Raw genomic sequence first — 20893 nt, forward strand, 5'->3', positions numbered from 1 at the left:
CGCACAGAGTTGGACACGACTGAAGCGACTTAGCAGCAGCAGTAGCAGCATTATGCAGATACAATAGATGTAAGTAACCTCGCACACATCATCTTAAAATGTAGTATTATAAGTAATTGGGTTTTTTATTTACTACATTTGTTTTAAATATAATTTATGGAACTGTATAACTTGATTTTTGTTTGTATAACTTGATTTTTAATAATAACTGTTTAACAACTGGCTCACAACAATCCTGCAAATTTAATAAATCTTGATAAACAGCCAAAAGTCAGTTCCAATACACCACTGCAAGGCAATCATCCCCCCCAAATTTTCTTTTCATCTGATGTGGGAAATTGCCCATTATAAGACACTGGACTCAGGCTTGTCATCACCCAGCCAAATTTTCTCCTGTTTGGAAAGTAGGATACTTGAAGATTAAAAAAAAAACAGAGTTTAATGGATGTGAGAAGTCAAAGCCATGGCAAATATGTTTAATTGGAGTTTCTGAAGAGGCAGTAAAGACAGGAAGGGAGTTTTTTCCATCTTACCTGGATCTGTATCCATCATCATGCTTAGCCATTCCTTAGTTGTCAGGCTGCAAACATCCTTACCATTCACCATCCAGGAACTGGGAACGCCCGAGAATACTGCACCACAGAATCGCTTCACTCCAATTACACAAGCATAGCCAAATAGCTCTCCCTTGGCTAACACATCCAAGATTTTGACTGTGAAATCTATCTGGCATCGAGATTGGCAAAAATGGACACAAGATAATTTTTGTATTGTTTCTTCTATTTTCTTTTTCAAAGAGTCACGGTCAACATTTTCTTTAGCACATCCCAGAACTTCCCTACTTTTATCATCCACACCAATAACAAGATAGCCTCCTTCAGTGTTTGCAAATGCAGGGATATACTCTAGAATCGTGTCTTTCATATATTGTTCAATGTGTTTTGTAGCGAACTGCTTAAACTCTATTAATTGAGACTCGGGAAAAGGCATGACTTCACCACGTTCAAAATGGTCTTTTTGAAAAATACAGTAAGTAGGATCCACGTCATGGAGGTCTGGATGTATAACCTTGGAAATTTCACCAACAGGTTCTTTCCCTGAGCTTTTTGCATTTGTTTTCTTGGTTTTCAGGAAATGGAATGCCTTTCTTGAATCCATGAGATACACAGAAGTGCCGGATCTACAGTATAACGAAGAACTCAGGCTACAAATGCGGGGCTTAACAGAAACGTTTTCAAGCAAAGTGTCACTGCTCCAAGACTTCACAAAAATGTAGTAACAACTCCCTTGTTGCTTTGTCTCGAAGAAAGCTTGCAGATTTGAAAACAGAATAAGTGTTCTCAAAGCTTCTTCTAAATCCAGTCCCATCTCCACGAGATTGTCATCGTTGTTTGCCATTTCCAGTTGAATCACTCCTCCTCCTGAGTTTAATAAAGCACATGCAGCCTGGATCACTTTCACCTTCTCTTTCTCTCTCTGAACTTTCTGCAGCTTTTTTCTGTTACTTTCACCAAGAGTTACTTTTCCTACATTGATGACCAAGTCTGGGTAAGATGAATCTACCGCCAAACGTGAATAATGTTTCTCCATGTTTATTCTGCGACTGAAACCATGAAAACACATATCTCATGTTGGTGAAGCAGTAGATTGCATAGCACACAAAAATGCATTTATTAATTTATTGTAAAGTATGTATAACAGAATCACTTTGTGAAGCATCTATACTTCAATAAAATAAAACTTTTTTAAAGTTTACACTGAGCTGAAAAAAAAAAAGAGTGACAGAGAATGGGAGATGAGAAGTGGTGAGAGGAGACTTGAGAGTCGGAAAAGGGCTTACAACAGTAGAAAGCCCAAGAAGCCTTTTGAGGAAGGGAGTGACATGAGCACACAGACATTGTAAAAGACACATTACTGAGGAACGGATCCATAGTCGCCAAGGGTTATGGGGAGGGAAGTGGTAACTACAAGGGATAACACAGTGGGGTTTGCTGGGGTGAGAAAACTGTTCTGTATCCTGATTGTGGTTGTAATTACATGAATCCATGTGCTAGAAATCATAGAACTGCACATCCCAAAAGTAAATTTTATTGCATGATTAATTTTTAAGAGCAGAGGGCACATTATTTACAGGTGGAGAACTAATTAGAGAGGAGTAAACCAGTAGGGACGGTTTTGCAGTAACCTGAGTGAGAGAGAGAGATGATGGTAGCCTGCGCCACAGTAGGTAGGGGCCATGAGAATGAAGAAGTGTGAATATTTCTGAGAGACATTTAGAAAATATTGATAAAAGTTAACATGGCTCTGTATTGACCAGCTAGAGATCAGGAGAAAGGATTAAAATTTAGTAACTGGATTTTTGGCTTGGGCAATTGAGTGGTTAGCAGTACCACTTATTAGCAAAAAAAAAAAAAATCAATGATTATTGAAGGTGGGTGATTGATAAATGGAGATTCACTCTCCTATTCTCGCCTTCTCTCTACCTCTGTGTATATTTGAAAAGTGTCTAAATAAGTTTTAAAATTGATTTCATCCATTAGCTGGGTGGTGGGCAAACTGGTGTTCATTATATTGTTCTCTATTTTTTTCCTGTAAATTTGAAATTATTCATGACATAAAAAAGAAAACTTTTACCTCCAAAATTTTTTAAAGGTGAGTAGGGCATCTGAAAGCAATGGCACCCCACTCCAGTACTCTTGCCTGGAAAATCCCATGAATGGAGGAGCCTGGTAGGCTGCAGTCCATGCTAAAGGGTCGGACACGACTGAGCAACTTCACTTTCACTTTTCACTTTCATGCATTGGAGAAGGAAATGGCAACCCACTCCAGTGTTCTTGCCTGGAGAACCCCACAGATCGGGGAGCCTGGTGGGCTGCCGTCTATGGGGTCGCACAGAGTCGGACACGACTGAAGCGACTTAGCAGCAGCAGCAGCAAGGCGTATGAATTTGGAGTAACAAAGTAGTTGAACTTTTGGACTATGCATTCTAACAAAACAGAGATGGCCAGGGCAGAGGGTGGACCTGAGAAATGGGGGGAAAGAAAGATAATGGATTCTAAGACTTTATGATGCCAAAAAACTTGTATTTGGGAGTGATTGAGCAAATCAACAAAACTCAACACTACCATAGTGAGGAGAGAGCTCTTAAGACTCAGGGTTGTGTTACAACCTAGACAGTAATTTTTTTTTTCTTTTGCTTGATTATATACTGAAGCATGACATTGAAATATTTCATTTATTAATTTTTTTAGCACAGGAAACATTTAATGGGCACTCACCAAGAGCACACTAACTGCTGTGAAAGACACAAAGAGTATGACTATTGGAGATTTATGGTTTAGGATCCATCAAATTACCATGATGTGGTTTAAATGGTATGTGGAGAAAAATCCATAGCCCTAAATGTCTGTTACGGTAAGAGAGAGAATTTAAATAAAATTATTTGCATCAACATTTAAAGAATTTAGGAAAAAGAACCAGGTCACAAAAGAACAGGAATAACAGATGGACAGGCAGAAGAAAGTTGGAAAATGAAAAAGCAATTATCTGATTAATTAACAAGATTGAGAGTTATTTTTTTATTTGTTTTGCTTTTTGCTTGTTTGATTTTTGTTTTTTAGATAAACCACTAGCATCTTGTTTATTTATTTTAAATTTTATTGAAGTATAGTTTATTTACAATGTTGGGCAAGTTTCAGGTGTACAGCAAAGTGACTCACTTATACATATACAGATATCATTCTTTTTCAGATTCTTTTCCCATATAAGGTATTACAGAATATTGAGTAGAGTTCCCTGTGCTAAACAATAGGTGCTTGTCAATTATCTATTTTACATATAGTAGTGTGTGTATGTTAATCCCAAGCTCCTAGCATCTTTATTATTTAAAAAGAGCTCTGAACAAATAGAAGGGTTGTTAATACAGGTGTGGCAAGGAGACAGAATTCTGAGCAGTAAATTATTGGCAGGCCAGGTCATTCACAATCTTACTTATTTGTCTGATATGTTCCTTGTGATATATTTTATATTTATAAATATCTTATTCTATATCTTATAACCTTTAAGGTGTTCTTGTCAGGTTATTTATGCAAAATGCTATTGGAAACATTTGGACAAATGTCTATTCATATGGATATTTGCTCTCAAGTATTGTGTTTGCATGTGTGCTCAGTCATGTCCAATTCTTTGTGACCCCATAGACTGCAGCCAGGCTCCTCTGTCCATGGAATTTCCCAGGCAAGAATACTGGAGTGGGTTGCCATGTCCTATTCCAGGGGATCTTCCAAACTCAGGGAATTGAAAGCGAGTCTCCTGCATTGGCAGGCAGATTCGTCACCACTGAGCCACCTGGGAAGCCTACTAATATCAGCAACTGATATCATATCAGCAACTGCCTTTTATTATCTAGTAAGTCTGGATTATTTTATACGGCATAGAAAGCTTGAGAACTCCTAATACTTTCTTCTTCCTTTAAGACCTGAAAGAAAAGCAATAAAGGGAAATGTCTGGTAGATTTCTTCTTAAATAGGCAGAAAAGCAAAATTGGTTTGATTTAAAAGTTGAGGGCTCAGATACATCAATAGCAGAACAAAAGCATCAGGGCAGTTATAACAAGGAAAATTTTTAAGTGCCTGGCTCCATTGTGTTTACTGGTGAGCTTTTGTAAACTTCAAAATCATATAATTTCTACATTATTAGATATAAAGTGTTTGACACATGAAAAACTATGGCCTGCTACAAAATTCAGTATTGTCATATATTTCATGAACAACATTATGACACTCAATAATTCTTTCACCTATTCTTCCTTTATCTCTTATGATCTTAATAATATTACAGATTTTTTAAAACAGATTGTAAGCATCAGATTAAGAGTTTTGCATTCTGCTTTTATCATTAACACTTCTGTAAACATTTGAAGTCATTATATTTCTAATTATATGTTTTAAAGACAATAAAACTTTTCATCAAGTACGTATTAATGAACTGGACACTTCTCTATCGTTAAACATTTCTCTTGCTCCCAATTCTTAATAATAAGCAATACCGCATTTACTTAACAGCTGTTTAGTGGACATCTATTATTTGCCAATCACTGTGCTAAATCCAGAGTAGACAGTGGTGAACAAAACAAACCTGGTCCCTGCCCTCAAGATGCTCGTTGCTTACGGAAGCTCACTGCTAAATAAGTGATAACTCAGAATGCTGGGGATGCTTAGAATGGCAACTGTCCTTATATGGCATTTGGAAGGGGGATGGGTTCAGAGAAGGCTTTCTAGAAAAAGGAACATTTTGAATTAAGATCTGAAGAATGTAAATGAGGTAAAGAGTTAATTAGGTGAAGAAGGGTGGAAAAAACTTTCCAGAAGGAAGTAGGAAGGAATATGTCAGGTTTAAAGGACAGACTGTCTGAAACACTGAGATGGAGAGACAAAGCGGGAGGAAAAGAGGCTGGAAAGGTGATCAAGAGTCACCTGTACATTGGCTGGCAGGGCGGCCTCTTTAAGGATTCAGACTTTATCCTGAAGGTAATGGGAAGCCACTGGAGGATTTTAAGCAGGAAGGCATAGCATCAGATGTACTGTGTGTGTGTGTGTGTTATATACTTTTTTTTTTTTTTACAAAGTTCCTTCTAGCTTCAGTGTGGAGAATGAATTGGAAGAGACTAGAGTAGTTGTGGAAGAGAACTTTGGGGATGCTATTTCAATAGTCCAATGAGAAAAGATGGTGGTGTGTACCACCAGTGACTGTGGATATGAAGAGAAATAAACAGAGTTGAGAGATATTTAGAAATAAACTGAAGGACCTGGTATTTGATGGAAACTCAAGTCCATTATTTGAACTGTTTTTCTTCCTCCCTAACCCAAAAGATAGAAACCAAAACTAGCCACTCACTGCGAGTTTATGACAAATTGCGTCTCAACCTAGATTAAAACAGGGAGTAACATGTTTTTAGCAGCTTTATTCATAACTTCCCAAGCTTGGAAGCAGTCAACAAACTGCAGTACACCCAGACAGTGGTATATTATCTACACTAAAAAGAAATGAGCCATCAAGTCAGGAAAGACAAAAAGGAAATTTAAATGCATATTACAAAGTGACAGAGGACAATGTGAAAGGACTGTATGACTTTAACTATATGACATTCTGGAAAAGGCAAAACTGTGGGGACAGTGAAAAGATCAGTGGTTGTCAGGAGTTGTGGGAAGGGAAGGATAAACAGGTGGAGAACAGAGGATTTTTGAGGCAGTGGGAATACTCTGTATAACAGTGTAGTTGTGGTTGCATGTCATGTCATTATACATTTGTCCAAACCGTGGAATGTACACCAAGCGTGAACCATAAAGTAAGCTATGGACTTTGAGTGATCATGATCTTTCAGTGTAAGTTCATCAATTGTAACAAATGTACCACTGTGTTGCTGGGTGGGTAAGTGGAGGGTGGTGTTGATGATAGGAAGGTAATGCCAGTGTAGGGGCAAGGGATATATGGGAGATCTCTGTGCTTTCCTCTCAATTTTGCTGTGAGCCATGGATTTCCATGAAGTTCAGTGGTGGTTAAGACTCCATGCTTCCAATACCCAAAAGAGTTGAGTGCTGCTGCTGCTGCTAAGTCGCATCAGTCGTGGCCGACTCTGTGCGACCCCATAGACGGCAGCCTACCAAGCTCCTCCATCCATGGGATTTTCCAGGCAAGAGTGCTGGAGTAGGGTGCCATTGCCTTCTCCAAAGAGTTGAGTACCTGTCCTCAAAAACCTGCACATGAATGTTCATAGTAGCTTTGCTCATGATTACAAAAATTTGGAAGCAACCAAGATGTTTTTCAACTGATGAATGGGTAAACAATGCATGTAAGGAGATAAGAACAGTCTTTTTTTTAAGCACTATTTGTAACACCCAGTTTTGGAAGTAGCCTATCAATAATAGAATAAGGAAATAAAACATGGTAATATTTACTGAAAAGGATGTTGTGAACCACTTTAAGAGAATAAACTAAAACCCAGTGACATAGATATCAGAAACAAAATACAGAGTTTAAAAAATCAAGTTGCAGGGGGGCGGTCCTAAGATGGCGGAGGAATAGGATGGGGAGACCACTTTCTCCCGCACAAATTCATCGAAAGAACATTTAAACGCTGAGTAAATGCCACAGAACAACTTCTGAATGCCGGCAGAGGACATCAGGCACCCAGAAAAGCAGCCCAGTGTCTTCGAAAGGAGGTAGGAAAAAATATAAAAGACAAAAAAAAAAAAAGAGAGAGAGAGAGAGACAAAAGAGGTAGGGACGGAGTCTCAGGAAGGGAGTCTTAAAAAGAGAGAAGTTTCCAAACACCAGGAAACACTCTCACTGCCGAAGTCTGTGGCGAGCCTTGGAACCACAGAGGGCAACATAACTGGGAGGAAAAATAAATAAATAACTAAAACCCACAGATTACATGCCCAACTGTAACTCCCCCAGCGGAGAAGCAGCGCAGACGCCTGCACCCGCCATTAGCAAGCGGGGGCTGGGCAGGGAGGCGCGGGCTGCATGGCTTAGAGTAGGGACCTGGCCTGAATGCCCCAAGGCATTCCTTTCTGAGGGAACTAACTCGGGCTAGCACACCAGACTGTGGGATAGCTACCACGCTAAAAGCCCTAACCTAAGACACCGCCAGGCCCGCTCACAGAACAAAGGACTGAACAGAGCTAGCCCGCTGCAGACCATCCCCCTTTTTTAGTACCCGTTTCAGCTCTTCCCCCTCCCTCCTCACCACTCTACGTGTTCTTCGAGTGCGCATGCGCGCGCGGTGTGTGTGTGTGTGTGTGTGTGTGTGTGTGTGTGTGTGTGTAGATTTGGAAATGATAGTCAAAGAAGGGAAGTAGAGCCTCTGCATGTGGGCCCCAGGGGAAGAATGGAATGGGGAAGGTTGTGAGCACCCGGGGCTGAGAAAATTGCCACTCACAAAACAAAACAGACCCTAGAGAGAGGAGACCCACAACCTCAGACAGAACTGCCCCAGGCATTATGATATCTTGTATTTCACAGGGCAAGACTCAAACCAGATAACCATAAAGCCCACATCCTGTTCATGATTCAGTTACCTCCTTTGACTTATTTCTTTCCTTCATGTCAGTACTGTAGGCATAGTCTCTGGTAATTTGTCCTTATTTAATTTGGGTCTAAAAAAATCATTTTTAGGGCTTCCCTCATGGCTCAGTGGTAAAGAATCTGCCAGCCAGTGCAGAAGACACGGGTTAAATCCCTGATGCAGAAAGTTCGCCCGTGCCGCAGAGCAACTAAACCCATGTGCCAGAACTACTGAGACTATGTTCTAGAACCCGGGAGGTGCAACTATGGAGCCCACACTGCAACAGGTAGGGACAGAATGAAGGGACAAAATAGGTGATTAAATAGCCAGTTCCACTGCTGCTGCCAAGTCGCTTCAGTCGTGTCCGACTCTGTGCGACCCCATAGACGGCAGCCCACCAGGCTCCCCCGTCCCTGGGATTCTCCAGGCAAGAACACTGGAGTGGGTTGCCTTTTCCTTCTCCAATGCGTGAAAGTGGAAAGTGAAAGTGAAGTCGCTCAGTCGTGTCCGACTCTTAACGACCCCATGGACTGCAGCCTACCGGGCTCCTCCGCCCATGGGATTTTCCAGGCAAGAGTATTGGAGTGGGTTGCCATTGCCTTCTCCGGTCAGTTCCACTAGGGGATTGTAAGTAAAAGAATATGGGAGACTCATAAGTTAATGATTACTCAAGAGAGCAGGTGAGTTTAACCATAAAACCAAGCAGGCTTGCTTAACAGTGAACTCATGCAAGAGAAGCAGGGGACATGCCCCCAAACAATAAAACAGTCGTGGCAGGAGACCCACATCCTGCCCAGTGAGTTCAGGACATTAATGATCCCTAGGACATTCTCTCTGCACACATGAAAAACCAGGAATTTGTAGACCTAGCTTGACCACGCAGGGACAAGAAAACTCCCCTGCTCAACCTGGAGAAGGAACTAATGGTAAAAATATGACGTCTACTCAAGAAAGACAGAGAAGGTCTTCTCTCCTTCCCCACTTTTCCTTTGATTATAAAACTGTAGCCCAGTAAGTTCTCAGGGTGCGGCATTTCTTGCTCACCCTCTTCTAAGCCTCCAAAGCGCCTATTCTAATAGATCACTTCTTATGTACCACTTTGCTCTCCCTGAACTCTTCTCTGCACTGAGAACTTAAAAGAGTTGGTATGGGAGCTCTTCAGCGCCCCCCCTAAAATGTTTCACCGATCAGTTTCACAACTCCTGAAGCCTGCGTGCCCTAGAGTCCATGCTGTGCACCAAACAGAAGCCACCACCACAGAGAAGCCTGTGCACTGCAAGAAGAGTAGCACCCACCCGCTGCAACTAGAGAAAGCCCTTACAGCACAGCCGAAAATTAAATAAATAAATTCTAAGAAATCACCTACGACTACAGTGATAAAAGCATATTTATATTGTAAAGATGAGTGTGGCAACTGATTTCTAGGAAATACTCAGAACGTCTGTAGGTGTTGCCTATGTCTAGTAAAATATATACCTACTGTCGCAGGTGACTTTTTTCCTATTACAGATTGGCAAATATTTTTCAAACATCCACTTGCTGAATTATTCATAATCATACATTCGTTTGTTGCCCATCTCCAAAAAGAAAAAGCAATTTGTTAAAGCTGGGCAAGTTAATTTCCAGTGCTTTTTTTTTTTTTTTTTTTTTTTTTTTTTTTGAGGACCCGTGAGGCTTTTGATAAATGTTGGTAAACAAAATAATCAAAATGTTGGTAAACAAAATAATCAAACTTTTTACACACTTGCAAAAAATAACCTGGAAAATCCAATGAGGTCTGAGCTTCTGGGTTAATGTATTTAAGTTTTTCCTGAAAACAAAAGTGCGTGTATATTATGAAAAACAAAACCCTTTTCGTAGAGATCAACCAATTGGGTACCTGACATTAATTAAATGCTGACAGTCACCCCTTCCCGCCAAAGCTCTAGTTCCTCCCTGATGTATCTAAGAGTTTGCTTCCAGATAGTTGGTTATCTGTCCACCCCACAATCCTCTCCACCACTGTCTCAGACCTCAGGGTGTCTGGCTGGAATCCTGCATCCCATATCCCTGGCCTGAGCGAGAAGGTAAGTCCCATTAAAGGACCAGTTCTCTTCACTGTCTATTTCACTTAAGAAAAATGTGGGCATAACATGTCCACCACAGTCTGTCTTGTCTAAAGTAGATCTGAAAGGGTCTCTAGCCACAGGGTGAATTTATTTATATATGTGTGTGTATATATATATATATATATTTTTTTTTTTTTTTTTTGAGAAGGAAATGGCAACCCACTCCAGTATTCTTGCCTGGAGAATCCCACGGACAAAGGAGCCTGGTGGGCTACAGTCCATGGGGTCACAAAGAGTTGGACACAACTGAGCAACTAACACACACATACATTTTTTAATTGTAGGACAATTACTTTACAATATTGTGATGGTTTTTGCCATACACCAACATGAATGAGCCATAGGTATACATATGTCCCCTCCTTCTTATACCCTCTTCCCACAGCCCTCCCCTCCCATCCCTCTATGTTATCACAGAGCACTGGCTTTGGGTTCCACAGGGTGGATTTTTATCTTAGCATTCTTTGGTCTTTTTTCCAGCCCATCTTTTCTGTTGAACAGGCATAGCTCCAGTCTCTCTAGATAGTCTCAGGGTTGGGGTGCTGAAGAGAAAAATACCCGAGTTCTGACCTGTTCAGGGATCCTCAGCTTCACAAAAGCAAGCCCAGGAGAAATGCCCAGCTTTTATTTTCTTAAAAAAGGAAACTAGAATGTTCCCATCGTTTTAAAGTTCCCACTATTTTAATGTTTCCACTATTTTAATGTTCCCGCCATTTTAAAGTTTCAGTTTCCTGAAACCAAGTTAAATGTGCTCCTGTCTTTTAGGTTTCGATTTCTCAAAAAACTATTTAGATGGCATTTGACTCTTTATGGCTGCCTTCCCAACCTCAAGAAAGAGAGCCAACGGACTGTTGGCTGTCAGTCAATAGGACTTTGTCTTTTTAATAAGTAAGTGAAAAGTGCGTTACTTCTGCGTTGAAACTTTAAACATCTAGGAGAGCAATGCTACAGAAAAATCTGTTGGATACACATCAAACTGTTATTAAGGATTTCACCCTAGGGAATGGAATCGGAAAGGAAGAGGGAGAGGGAGGGAGGAAATGTTATTTTGTACAATATGCCTGTATTATTTGAGAAATGTTTAATGCAATCGAAAACAGTGCTAGAGCCAGACAGAGAATTAGGCAGTACACCTCATTGACTTTCTTACTTAATTTTTCTAGTAGCCTCTATAAGCTCAACAATTGCCGTTGAAACCAGTTGAAATGGTTGCTGGATTTCCTGTATTGACTAATACTGTTAGTTTTGTATTAAGTTTCTCCCATCTACCACATTGATCTACAGCCTGCCCCATAGCTTACGGAAATCAGAGTCCCCTGAGATTCTTTTCTTGGTTTCTTTTGGGTAGCCATCTTTATAGATTGCAAAAATTGTTACAGTATGAATTTAGCGATCACTCCTAATATTCAGAAAAAGTGTTGGGCACTAGAGGGAATTGAATTTAGGATGTGATGAGCCAGTGTTCTCTGACCATCTCAGTCAATAACAAATAACCATCTCAATCTCAATAACCAATGTAGTTCTTCAGCAATAATCATTAGGAAACTTTGAAAAAAAAATTAAAAGTGATTACTTACAGACTCTGGAGGTTAAACAACAGGCGGGGGTGCACAGTGAGATCAGAAGTAGAAATGAGCACACTGGCCTGGTGTCCGACCTCCCTGGGGGTGGACGATGAGGGTTTAGGGTTTGGCAGTTTCCCAATTGGTGAATTTGAAACATGGGGGCGGAATTTAAAGTGCAGGGGGAGTAGGGGGCGGAGAAAAAAAAACGGAAACCCAGGGGGAATTCCCTGGCAGTCTAGCGGTTGGACTCAGCACTTTCCCTGCTGAGGACACAGGTTTAATCCCTGGTCTGGAAACTAAAATCCCACAAGCTTGGGCACAGCTCCCAAAGACAAAAAACAAAAAAAGTGCCTAACAACCCTTCAAACTGTCAGTAATGAAATCAACTAAAATCACAAAAACAGAAGAACCTGACTGGCAACATGTTTATTCAAGCTAGTCATCCTTGAAGTAAGGAAAGAAAAAAAAAATTTCAGCTATCAGGTTCTACACTACAACAAAATTAGTTCCCAATCTTGGCTGCTCATCGGAATCTTTCTGCACATTTTTTTAAAAAAATGCAGATTCCAACAATTTACAAATAAAATAATTTATTTTAAAAAGAAAGAGGGGGAAATAAAAAAAAAATAAAGCAGATTCATGGAGAATAAAAGTCAGTCAGTTCAGTTGCTCAGTCGTGTCCAACTCTTTGAGACCCCATGAATCCCAGCATGCCAGGCCTCCCTGTCCATCACCAACTCCCGAAGTTCACTCAGACTCATGTCCATTGAGTCATGGACCTCCAACTCTTTGCATGAGGTGGCCAAAGTATTGGAGTTTCAGCTTCAGCATCAGTCCTTCCAATGAACACCCAGGACTGGTCTCCTTTAGGATGGACTGGGTGGATCTCCTTGCAGTCCAAGGGACTCACAAGAGTCTTCTCCAGCACCACAGTTCAAAAGCATCAATTCTTCAGTGCTCAGCTTTCTTCACAGTCCAACTCTCACATCCATACATGACCGCTGGAAAAACCATAACCTTGACTAGACGGACCTTTGTTGGCAAAGTAATGTCTCTGCTTTTCAATATGCTATCTAGGTTGGTCATAACTTTCCTTCCAGGGAGTAAGCGTCTTTTAATTTCATGGCTGCAATTACCATCTGCAGTGATTTTGGAGCCCAGAAAAATAAAGTCTGACACTGTTTCCACTGTTTCCCCATCTATTTCCCATGAAGTGATGGGACCAGATGCCATGATCTTTGTTTTCTTAATGTTGAGCTTTAAGCCAACTTTTTCACTCTCCTCTCTCACTTTTATCAAGAAGGTTTTTAGTTCCTCTTCACTTTCTGCCATAAGGGTGGTATTATCTGCATATCTGACGTTATCGATATTTCTCCCAGCAATCTTGATTACAGCTTGTGCTTCTTCCAGCCCAGCGTTTCTCATGATGTACTCTGCATATAAGTTAAATAAGCAATTTTAAGATCCCCAGGTAATTCTATGGTCTGGAAGGTTAAGGAACTACTGGACTCCCATATTTCCTGTCTCTTGTCACAATCTCTTGGCTCACTATTGATGGTGAATTGTCCTAGAAATTGCTAGTGTTATAGATTGTCACACAAAGCCAGTTGATACCAAATCTGGTTGAATATGGTGAACATTATCACTTCATGACATTGCCTACATGTGGCAGAGGAGGTATTGATCAGATTGTAAAAAACGGATGCAACCTACCAAGTACCCCAGAAACAGCAAACATCATTAAAATATGAAAATAAATACTTAAGAAGTGTCCAGTGAGAAAAACTCAGCAATGACCAGGAGATGTCTTAATAGCTGCCATAGGGGCTTGCTAGGTGGCTCAGTAAAGAATCCACCTGCAATGCAGGAGACTTAGGTTCCATCCCTGGGTCGGGAAGATCCCCTGGAGGAGGAAATGGCTACCCACTCCAGTATTCTTGCCCTGGAGAATCCCATGAACAGAGGAGTCTGGTGGGCTACAGTCCATGGGGTCACAAAGAGTCGGACACAACTGAGCAACTAACACTTTTCACAGAGGATTTAGCATTGTGCCCGCATTTCATAGTACCTCTGTGTTGAGGCTTGGAGCAGGCCGCCCCATAACATACCACAGTGGTATACTGATTGTTTTGAGTTAAAGTTACTGCAGAAAGAGCTGGTGAGGGAAAGATTGATATTAAAACAATAACACTCTGACCTCTCCTTCATTCCTCCAAAAAGTAGAAAATAAATCACCCATGTGAAAGGATCCCCCTATGCCAGGAGTATAGAGAGTATTCTTATCACCAGATAAGGAATTCAAGGCTAAGAAAGCCAAATAAACAGACTCTCTTCCCTCATGAGTCTACTACCCCAAGCACAAACCCCTTTCTTAAATCTTCATAAATAATTCTGTATCTAAGCATGTTATATGAACAGACTGCTTTGGTCACTTGGTCTGGCGTAGGGGTAGAATTTCTATGACCTCTGTGTATATTAATTAATTTTTTCCTGTTTTTTAAATTAAAAAATATTTATTTATTTATCTAACTGTGCAGTGTGTTAGCTGGGCATGCAGGATCTTTTATTTTTTTAACAGCTGTGCTGGGTCTTTGTTGCTTCCTGGGCTTTTCTCTAGTTGTGGTGAGCGGGGGCTGCTCTTGTCACTGTATACAGGCCTCTCATTGCAGCAGGTTCTCTTGTTGCAGAGCATAGGCTCAATAGTTGTAGCACATGGGCATGGTTGTTCCATGGCATGCGGGATCTTCCTGGATCAGGGCTCAAACCCTTGTCCCCTGCATTGACAGGCAGATTCTTTACCACTGAGCCACCAAAGAAGTCCCGGCACGCAGGATCTCTAGTCACAGGATGTGAACTCTTAGTTGCCGCATGAGGGATTTAGTTCCCTGACCTGGGCTTGAACATGGGACCCCTGCCTTGGGAGGGTAGAGTCTTAGCCACTGGACTACCAAGGAAGTCCCTATCTTGTTAATTTGTCTTGTGTTAATCTACAGCTAAAATAACTCAAGACAGGTAGAGGGGGGATATTTCCCACTCCTCAACTTCCCTTCCCTAGGAGGAAACTAAGCTTCGGAAAGATTAAGTAACAGTGCTGGATCATAGGCCAGGCACTGAGAATTCACTAGTGGTTTAATAGCTACTGCTTGTTGACACTTAGATTGTGTACCAAACACATGGAACACAGCATCTAATCTTTACAACCGCCATTGAGAGATGGATATAATGATGGTTATTTCCATTTCATACAAGAAAGAGCAGTTAAACTGCCCAATCACATTTGAGTTCCTGAGCCTTGTCGAATTTGGCTCCGAAACCCACACGAGTACATGGGCACCTCCTCAAAGCTCCGTCTGATAGACGTAATGGTCATTCCTGGGGAGCTCTTTAAGAAATGGGTGAGTGCTCTTCCTGTAATCCAATCACAGTCTCCACCCATTTCAGCATTCAACAGGTTTCCTACATGATTTCCAAATTCCCTAGAACTGAGAGGGACCAAGGGTCTGGAATTTTAACAACCACATCAGGTGATTCCTCTTGGGAAAGTTTGGACAACACTTTAGGTATCTTTGGATCAACAAAGGTTTGTTTTACAGACCTCTTGAGTTGTGTGCCTGCCAACAGCCACCCTTCGGGGAAGGCACAAGCCCCAGCGCCAGCTTCTCACTGTGACCTGTGAGGAAACGAGGGAAGAAGAATGCTTCTGTCCTAATCGTGTTCCTCTGTTCTGAGTTCCTTAGAATGTCTACCCTCCACCCCCACCTCCATATTTTATGGAGCTTGGGAAAGAGCTTTTTTTTTGTTGTTGTGGTTTTGCTTTACTTAATAAGATATTTTCATTTCAGTTCAGTTCAGTTCAGTCGCTCAGTCGTGTCTGACTTTTTGCGACCCCATGAATCCCAGCACGCCAGGCCTCCCTGTCCATCACCAACTCCCAGAGTTCACTCAGACTCACGTCCATCTAGTCAGTGATGCCATCCAGACATCTCATCCTCCGTCGTCCCCTTCTTCTCCTGCCCCCAATCCCACCCAACATCAGAGTCTTTTCCAATGAGTCAACTCTTCGCATGAGTTGGCCAAAGTACTGGAGTTTCAGCTTTAGCATCATTCCCTCCAAAGAAATCCCAGGGCTGATCTCCTTTAGATTGGACTGGTTGGATTTCCTTGCAGTCCAAGGGACTCTCAAGAGTCTTCTCCAACACCACAGTTCAAAAGCATCAATTCTTCGGCGCTCAGCCTTCTTCACAGTCCAACTCTCACATCCATACATGACCACAGGAAAAACCATAGCCTTGACTAGACGGATCTTTGTTGGCAAAGTAGTGTCTCTGCTTTTCAATATGCTATCTAGGTTGGTCATAACTTTCCTTCCAGGGAGTAAGCGTCTTTTAATTTCATGGCTGCATTTACCATCTGCAGTGATTTTGGAGCCCAGAAAAATAAAGTCTGACACTGTTTCCACTGTTTCCCCATCTATTTCCCATGAAGTGATGGGACCAGATGCCATGATCTTTGTTTTCTTAATGTTGAGCTTTAAGCCAACTTTTTCACTCTCCACTTACACTTTCATCAAGAGGCTTTTTAGTTCCTCTTCACTTTCTGCCATAAGGGTGGTGTTATCTGCATATCTGAGGTTATTGATATTTCTCCCGGCAGTCTTGATTCCAGCTGGTGTTTCTTCCAGCCCAGCGTTTCTCATGATGTACTCTGCATAGAAGTTAAATAAGCAGGGTGACAATATACAGCCTTGACGAACTCCTTTTCCTATTTGGAACCAGTCTGTTGTTTCATGTCCAGTTCTAACTGTTGCTTCCTGACCTGCATACAGATTTCTCAAGAGGCAGGTCAGGTGGTCTGGTATTCCAATCTCTTTCAGAATTTTCCACAGTTTATTGTGATCCACACAGTCAAAGGCTTTGGCATAGTCAATAAAGCAGAAATAGATGCTTTTCTGGAACTTTCTTGCTTTTTCGATGATCCATCGGATGTTGCCAATTTGATCTCTGGTTCTTCTGCCTTTTTTAAAACTAGCTTGAACATCTGGAAGTTCATGGTTCACGTATTGCTGAAGCCTGGTTTAGAGAATTTTGAGCATTACTTTACTAGTATGTAAGATGAGTGCAATTGTGCAGTAGTTTGAGCATTTTTTGCATTGCCTTTCTTTGGGATTGAAATGAAAAATAAATATTTGTTCGTTTATTTGCTCTGGGCTTTCTCTAGCTGTGGTGAGTAGGGGCTACTCTTCCTTGCAGTGTGCAGGCTTCTCATTGCTGTGTCTTCTCTTATTGTGGAGCACAGGCTCTAGCACAGGCTTCAGTCGTTCTGGTGCTTGGGCTTAGTTGCTTTGAGGCCTGAGAAATCTTCCTGGGCCAAGACTGGACCCATGTCCCCTGCATTGGTAGGTGGATCCTTATCCAGGGAAGTCCTGGTGAACAGTTCCTATATTTTTTACGTCATCTTCTTCTTCTATAGGGGTAAATTCAGGCAGGTTTGGCCAAGGAATCAACTGGAACATCAGAGACTCTGCTACACCAAAAGTTGCTCCTCCCTAGGCTGTAAATGTGGACAAGGTCTCAATGGGAGACTGCAGAGTGGAAAGAGACCTCCAGAACAACGAACCCCAACAGGATGCAAAATGCAGTGTATACTATGATTACAACTCTGCTGAAATATATCTGCCGATGGACTAACACTGGAAATGAATAAATAAAAATGAAAGCAACTGTGTGATACGGTGGTCGGAACAGAGATGAGTTTTCTTTTGTTATTCTCTGCTTTTCAATCTTTCTGTAATGTCATTAGAGAGGGCTTCCCAGATGGCATTAAAGGTAAAGAACCTGCCTGCCAATGCAGGAGACAAAAAAGAGGTGAGTTCAGTCCCTGGACAGAGGAGCCTGGCAGCTACAGCCCATAGGGTCATACAGAGTCATACACGACTGAAGAGACTTAGCATGCATGCACACACGCATGCAGGATATATATATGGGGCTTCCCAGGTGGTGCAGTGGTAAAAGAACCCACCTGCCAATGCAGGAGACATGGGTTCGATCCCTGGGTTGGGAAGATCTCCTGGAGGAGGAAATGGCAACCCACGCCAGTATTCTTGCCTGAAAATTTCTATGGACAGAGGAGTCTGGCAGGATACAGTCCATGGAGTCACAAAGAGCGGGACATGACTGTGCTCGCGTGCTCAGTCATGAGGACATATATATATATATATATATATCCTCCCCCCTCCCCCCTGATCAAGGGACTTTGAAAGAAGAAGGATTGGAATTTTACATAAAATCACCAGGAAGCTCCTCCAATTTTGCAGTATGAGAAGCCAAGATGTAGCAGTCTCAGAGGGGATTTGCCAGTTCATGTTAGGAGTCCCTGATCTTGGACAGGTCAGGAATATGACCTGAGTCTGATCCTGAGCTTTGCAGAAAAAGAAATTCAGGTTTCTCCAGAATGATCAGGAGGCTCTGGGAGAACTGACAGATATTGAGTATAGGAAACAGTGGAGACTACTCAGCTGTTTTCACTTCCAGTGGCGGCCAATGCTTTCTAGAGATGACAGCTTGACAGAGGATCCTGATAGCAAACTTGAGTATTCTCACCTCTGGGGAGTATCTTCAGAGTATTTCTATGCTCTCAGAGTTGAGATGACTAAATCAAGGATTCTCTTTAAATGCTTTATTTATCCAGCTTGGATACCTTGACATGTGCTTTTAAGTAAGTTAAATTCTCTGTGCCTCAGTTGTACCATCTATGAAACTGGAATATGTATATGATATACCTCATAGAGTTGTCAGAATGTATGCCAAGGCTTAGCAAATAGTAGCTGGTTGTATCAATAATAACATCTCAGTAAACAGTAACAAATGGTTACTGTAAATCTTGTGCTTATTTCAAATTGAAGCCTCTTGAAGATAATTTGATGTTCAACTTATCCAAAACCTTGGGCAAAACTGGGGCAGCTCAGCTTCATAGGAAATCTAGTTTACTACTCTACTCTTCCTCTTTCCTTACATGGGTTTCTCCATGGCAGAGTCTCTCTTCAAAAAAAAAAAAAAAAAAAAAAAAAAAATCCTATCTGGAATTCCCTGGCAGTCCAGTGGTTAGGAGTCCATTGCATGTGACATGAGTGCAATCTCTGATCAGGGAATTAAGATCCCACAAGCCACACAGCATGGCCAAAAACATTTTTTTTAAGAGTCCTATTGATGTTTAGAAGTATCCTGTCTTTTCTTTCTCTGGGATAGTACCCAACATCAATTTTAAGTGACCAGAATTTTTTTTTTATTTATATATAATGTTAAGGTTGCATAATTCATGTTCCTATCTGTAATTTTCCAAGTTACATTCTTCCTCTGAGGTTCTGGGTTAGGGCGATGGATCCTGGTTTTACTCTGCATATAGTCAGAATAATCTGAGCCACCTATTTCTGAGATGCCAACGCCTCTTTTGTCATCAAAACCTGATGTCAGCATTTTGTTCTCTTGTTTAAGGCAACAGATCTGTACATGTTTACATACAATGATCTGGGGATTTTCTAAGCACTCACCGGCTTCCCCAGTGGTTCAGACTGTAAAGAATCAGCCTGCAATGCAGGAGACCTGGGTTTGATCTCTGGGTCGGAAAGACCCCCTAGAGAAGGTAATGGCAACCCGCTCCAGTATTCTCGCCTGGAGAATTCCATGGACAGAGGTACATGGTTGGGCTATAGTCCATGGGGCCACAAAGAGTTGGACATGACTGAACACCTATAACACTTTCACTTCACTTTGACTTAAGCACTGTCCATCAGAACCAGTATGAATAAAGCGAATCTTTTATCGAGGTCTTTTTGATCTAGTCATCTCATATCTGGGGACCCATACATATCCCAAGGGAAGAAAAGGTCATATGCCTGAGTAGAATATATGCTTGGCTTGATTTTAAAGTGTAAGACTGCTAGTCACCCACATCATTAGGAGGATGATTACTGTATAATCTGAGATATCACACAACCATTGAAAAATGATCATTTTGAAGATGGTGCTACAACATAGGGAAATGCCAGCATTAGTCAGCTACTGCTGCCAAGCAAACAAACTTAGAATCTCAGTCATACAGGAAATCTTTATTTCTTCTGCATTTGCAGGTCAGCTGGATTTTGGCTGATCCAGGCCATATCAGTGGAACTTGGCTGATCAGTTGAGGTGACATCGCTCATTCCTCCGTGACTAGTGGGCTGCTCAAGACATCATCTTTACAGGATGGTAGCAGAGGCTCAGGAGAGCAGACCTAACGCTGAGATGGGTAAAGCCTCTGTACACGTCACAACTACTAACGTCTCACTGGCCGAATAAAGTCCTATGGACAAGTCCACATCAGGGGGGTGGAAAACATACTCCACCTCTAATGTCAGGAACCACACGTGGTGTAGATCTAGGGAGTGAGGAAGTCTTGAGACGAATCATACAAGCTACAGCAGTGCCTCACAAAAAGGTTACATGGAAAACACACACGCGCATATGACGTTGACTGTAACTTCATAGTAACTATGTAAAAATATTTTTTGCAAGTCAACAAAGAATAGAAATAAATAAGCAAAACTGAAAAAAAATTTGCCTGGATAACAAATTGATAAGAACTTTTTATTTTGCATTTCTCTAGTTCTCAGACTTACATAATAGAATTATCTTACCTTTTTTTTAATTGGAGTATAGTTGATTTACAATGTGTGTTACTTTTCTATATTAAAGTAAGTTTTAGAAGCTTCTCACAGCAGGCATATTATTTGACCAAATGAACTGTTTTGTTTTATCTATTATATTAAGGGTCTGTAGAAAAATGTAGACTTCTAAGTACATTCAAGTTAGCCATTTATTCTTAGTCCCCACCAATTCCTAATCTCAAACTCAAATCTAACAAACTTCCATCAACATGGACCTTTGCCTAAAAACGGTTTAAATTCCTTTATTCTCTTAAATTCTTCACTATGGCAGTGTTAATTATTCTCCACACTGACCTCTTTGAAGTCTCCAAAATCAGATATTCATTCTATTGACTAGAAGCATTGTTCTGGTAGATTCTGATTTTCTGAAAGGAGCAAGTCCATTCAATAAATAATTACTGAGCACCTGCCATATCCAAGGCACTCTACTAGTTACTTTGGGGGAACTAAA

General features: G+C 41.2%; 1 protein-coding gene and 1 long non-coding RNA gene across 2 annotated transcripts in view; one reads left to right on the plus strand and one right to left on the minus strand.

The window, feature by feature from the left end:
* The window catches only part of SLFN11 (schlafen family member 11), a 24369-nt gene extending 12503 nt beyond the window's left edge, over positions 1-11866 (minus strand). Inside the window, exons 1-2 of the mRNA XM_005899702.3 lie at positions 11754-11866; positions 534-1603 (exon numbers count right to left, since the gene is read on the minus strand). Of these exons, the coding sequence (XP_005899764.2) occupies positions 534-1590 (1057 nt within the window). The 5' untranslated portion in view covers positions 1591-1603; positions 11754-11866. The remainder of the gene's footprint in view (positions 1-533; positions 1604-11753) is intronic.
* Positions 7066-20344, plus strand: LOC138992144 (uncharacterized). Its single transcript, XR_011468055.1, has 3 exons — positions 7066-7220; positions 8179-8354; positions 19867-20344. It is a non-coding gene; the product is annotated as an uncharacterized lncRNA (long non-coding RNA).
* Positions 20345-20893: the final 549 nt, after the last annotated feature.

The sequence above is a fragment of the Bos mutus genome, chromosome 19, assembly GCF_027580195.1.
Source record: "Bos mutus isolate GX-2022 chromosome 19, NWIPB_WYAK_1.1, whole genome shotgun sequence".
NCBI classification, from domain to species: domain Eukaryota; kingdom Metazoa; phylum Chordata; class Mammalia; order Artiodactyla; family Bovidae; genus Bos; species Bos mutus.